At 51.3% G+C, this 3086-nt stretch overlaps 1 protein-coding gene across 1 annotated transcript; it reads left to right on the forward strand.

The window, feature by feature from the left end:
- Positions 1–3080, forward strand: LOC131873465 (ATP synthase subunit alpha, mitochondrial-like; the record flags this gene model as incomplete). Its single annotated transcript, XM_059216345.1, has 1 exon — positions 1–3080. A coding segment is annotated over exon 1 (1233 nt), but the record flags the coding sequence as incomplete, so codon positions are not given.
- Between the last annotated feature and the right edge of the window lie 6 nt (positions 3081–3086).

The following is a 3086-nucleotide window of genomic DNA, read 5'->3' on the forward strand; positions in this document are numbered from 1 at the left end:
GCCCGGGTTGGGTGGGGGGTATTGGCGAGAAAGATTTGCTGGGTGGGAGGCCCCGAACCTATTCTGTTTTTGAAGCCGGGTGGAATAGGCGCTTAGGAAGCGGACCTTCTTTGGCTGGATCTAGCCCCTACGGGGTTTATCTGAGCGTGACTTGGGAGTGGGGTGTGGCGAATAAAACTTATCTCAAAGCGCACTGGATAACGGAGCTGCTGGGTAAGTAATAGTCCGAGCAGATTCAGTTAATGATGCATTTGACCCAGCGGTTGATCCAGCACCATCAGTAACAGTAGCAAAGTCATAGCCTGCAGCTCCGGTTTCATACCCATATGTAGTGTAGTTCCAGAACCAGCGGATTCAGCAGCGTCTGAACCGGGGACAAGGGTGTCATCAGCACTAGTTTCCCCTATTCCAGTCCCAGATCCCGTGCCTGCAGAAGCGAAGGTGGCAGTATCTGTATGGGCAGGGGTGAATGCAGAAGCTACCGTTTCATCACCCAACATCCTTGCCCGTGCCAGAACCTGTGAATGACCCCAGCATATTCACCAACAGCAGCTAAGGCAGAACCAGGAGCATCCCCTCCCAATCGAGAACTTGTTCCAGTCCCGAATACGGATCCGAGGCGAGCAGTCTAACCCACGGTAGTTTAAGTATAAGTAAAGGAGGCAGTTTCTTCACCCAAGACCCAGTTGACATCTAAGCAGATTAAAGCGAAGGTCGAATGCAGGGTTCAGTTGGACCAGTGGGGTGGGCCCTACTATTCTAAGGGGAAGTTTTTGGGGTTTATTGAGAAATTCAACATTGCCTATCTCCCCTAACCCACCCTGGCGATCGGATTATTCGATCCGTAGACGGCACATTCTTATTCTTATTGTTTCGTTCCCGGATGAAGTGAAGATAGCACCGGCCCGAGATGAGATCATCTATCCTTTACACCGGTAGGGGCGGAGCTAGTCACTACTTGTATTAGCTGGGGCCTGCCTCTCTCAATTCGATTGAAAGGTGGGCAGGGAGGGTTTGGGAAAGGGGTGAGAATAAGAAGTGATCGGCAATGGAGGATCCGGAATCGGGGGGCTATCGAGGCTACGTTAGGCTACGGGGGTCTAGGAGCCCCCACAAGGCGTTAATGCATAAATGACCCGGGTTCGAGGAGGGAACCGGTTAGGGTGGGGAATGAGGTTGCCTCAAAGTCGAATCAATCCCTCTCGGTTTCTTTAGGCTCAATCTAGGCCCTACTATTCTATGGGGCCCCGCCCAATTCTATGGGCCTTCTCGATTCTATACGTAACATGCCTATAATGTTGCCCCTACTATTCTGGTAGGTCGGGGTGGGCCCCTACTATTCTATGGCAGGTGGATGATAGTTGGCATGTTACGTATAGAATCTCGAGCTCCGGGGTCTTCACGCATATGTATCAACTCTTCTTTTGGAACCATAGCTGCAAGAAGTCATCAGTTCAAAGCTCGCCTTCCTTCTCGACTAACGTGGCGCCGCCCCTAACTTTTGAGAACCAACTCCTAGTTCCCCGTTCCCGAAATGTTGATTAATTGTATTGATGATTTGGGAATTTGTTCATTCCGGGGGCACCCGACATGGCATTTCCACGATTGCATAACATTCCCTCCCGGTCGTCGCCGCCTTCGCCGTCGCCATTCCCAGCCTTGGTAGAAGTGGGTAGCGGCACTGGGTGGACGGTCTATCCGCTTGAGCATCAATCTATTGTGCGGGAAGGGAGTTAGCCGGTTACAGTACTTCCGGTGTCGGCCTTCCTTGCTAGATTTTATTGCCTTGTATTTTTTTGAAACTATTAGAACAGAACACGGAACTCACTACTCCATCAGAAAACAAAATGACCAACTATAGGACCGATCTAAAGGTTGATGAGATCGGTCGAGTGGTCTCAGTCGGAGATGGGATTGCACGTGTCTATGGATTGAACGAGATTCAAGCTGGGGAAATGGTCGAATTTGCCAGCGGTGTGAAAGGAATAGCGTTGAATCTTGAGAATGAGAATGTAGGTATCGTCGTATCCGGTAACGACGTTGCCATAAAAGAAGGAGATTTGGTCAAGCGGACTGGATCTATTGTGGATGTCCCCGTGGGAAAGGCCCTGCCAGGTCGTGTGGTGGATGCGTTGGGAGTACCTATTGATGGAAAAGGGGCACTACAGGTCGATGAGGGCGCCGCCGAACGAAGACGTGTCGAAGCGAAAGCCCCAGGGATTATCGAACGTAAATCCGTGCACGAACCTCTGCAAACAGGGTTAAAAGCGGTGGATAGCCTGGTTCCTATAGGCCGTGGTCAACGAGAACTGATCATTGGAGACCGGCAAACTGGGAAAACCGCTATAGCTATTGATATCATATCAAACCAGAAGCGCTCCCACCGTAGTTCGGGCACCTCTGATAGTGTGTATCGCGTCCATGTAGCGATTGGGCAAAAACGCTCGACCGTGGCCCAATTGGTTCAAATTCTCCCGGAAGCGGATGCGTTGGAGTATTCCGTAATCAATGCAGCCACCGCTTCGGATCCTGCTCCTCCGCAATTTCTGGCCCCATATTCCGGGTGTGCCATGGGAGAATATTCTCGTGATAATGGAATGCACGCATTAATCATCTATGATGATCCGAGTAAACAGGCGGTGGCGTATCGACAAATGTCATTATCGCTTCGCCGCCCACCAGGCCGTGAGGCTTTCCCAGGGGATGTTTTCTATTCGCACTCCCGTCTATCGGAAAGAGCCGCAAAACGATCGGACCAGACAGGTGCGGGTAGCTTGACCGCGTTACCCGTAATCGAAACACAAGCTGGAGACGTGTCGGCCTATATCCCTACCAATGTGATCCCCATTACAGATGGACAGATTTGTCTGGAAACAGAGCTCTTCCATCGCGGAATTAGACCGGCTATTAACGTTGGCTTACCCGTCAGTCGCGTTGGGTCCGCCGCTCAGTTGAAAGCTATGAAACAAGTACGCGGTAGTTCAAAACCCGAATCGGCGCAATACCGTGAAGTGGCCGCCTTTGCTCAATCCGGGTCAGACCTTGATGCTGCGACTCAGGCACTATCAAATAGAGGTGCTAGGCTC

The sequence above is a fragment of the Cryptomeria japonica genome, unplaced genomic scaffold (assembly GCF_030272615.1).
Source record: "Cryptomeria japonica unplaced genomic scaffold, Sugi_1.0 HiC_scaffold_1807, whole genome shotgun sequence".
Taxonomy (NCBI): domain Eukaryota; kingdom Viridiplantae; phylum Streptophyta; class Pinopsida; order Cupressales; family Cupressaceae; genus Cryptomeria; species Cryptomeria japonica.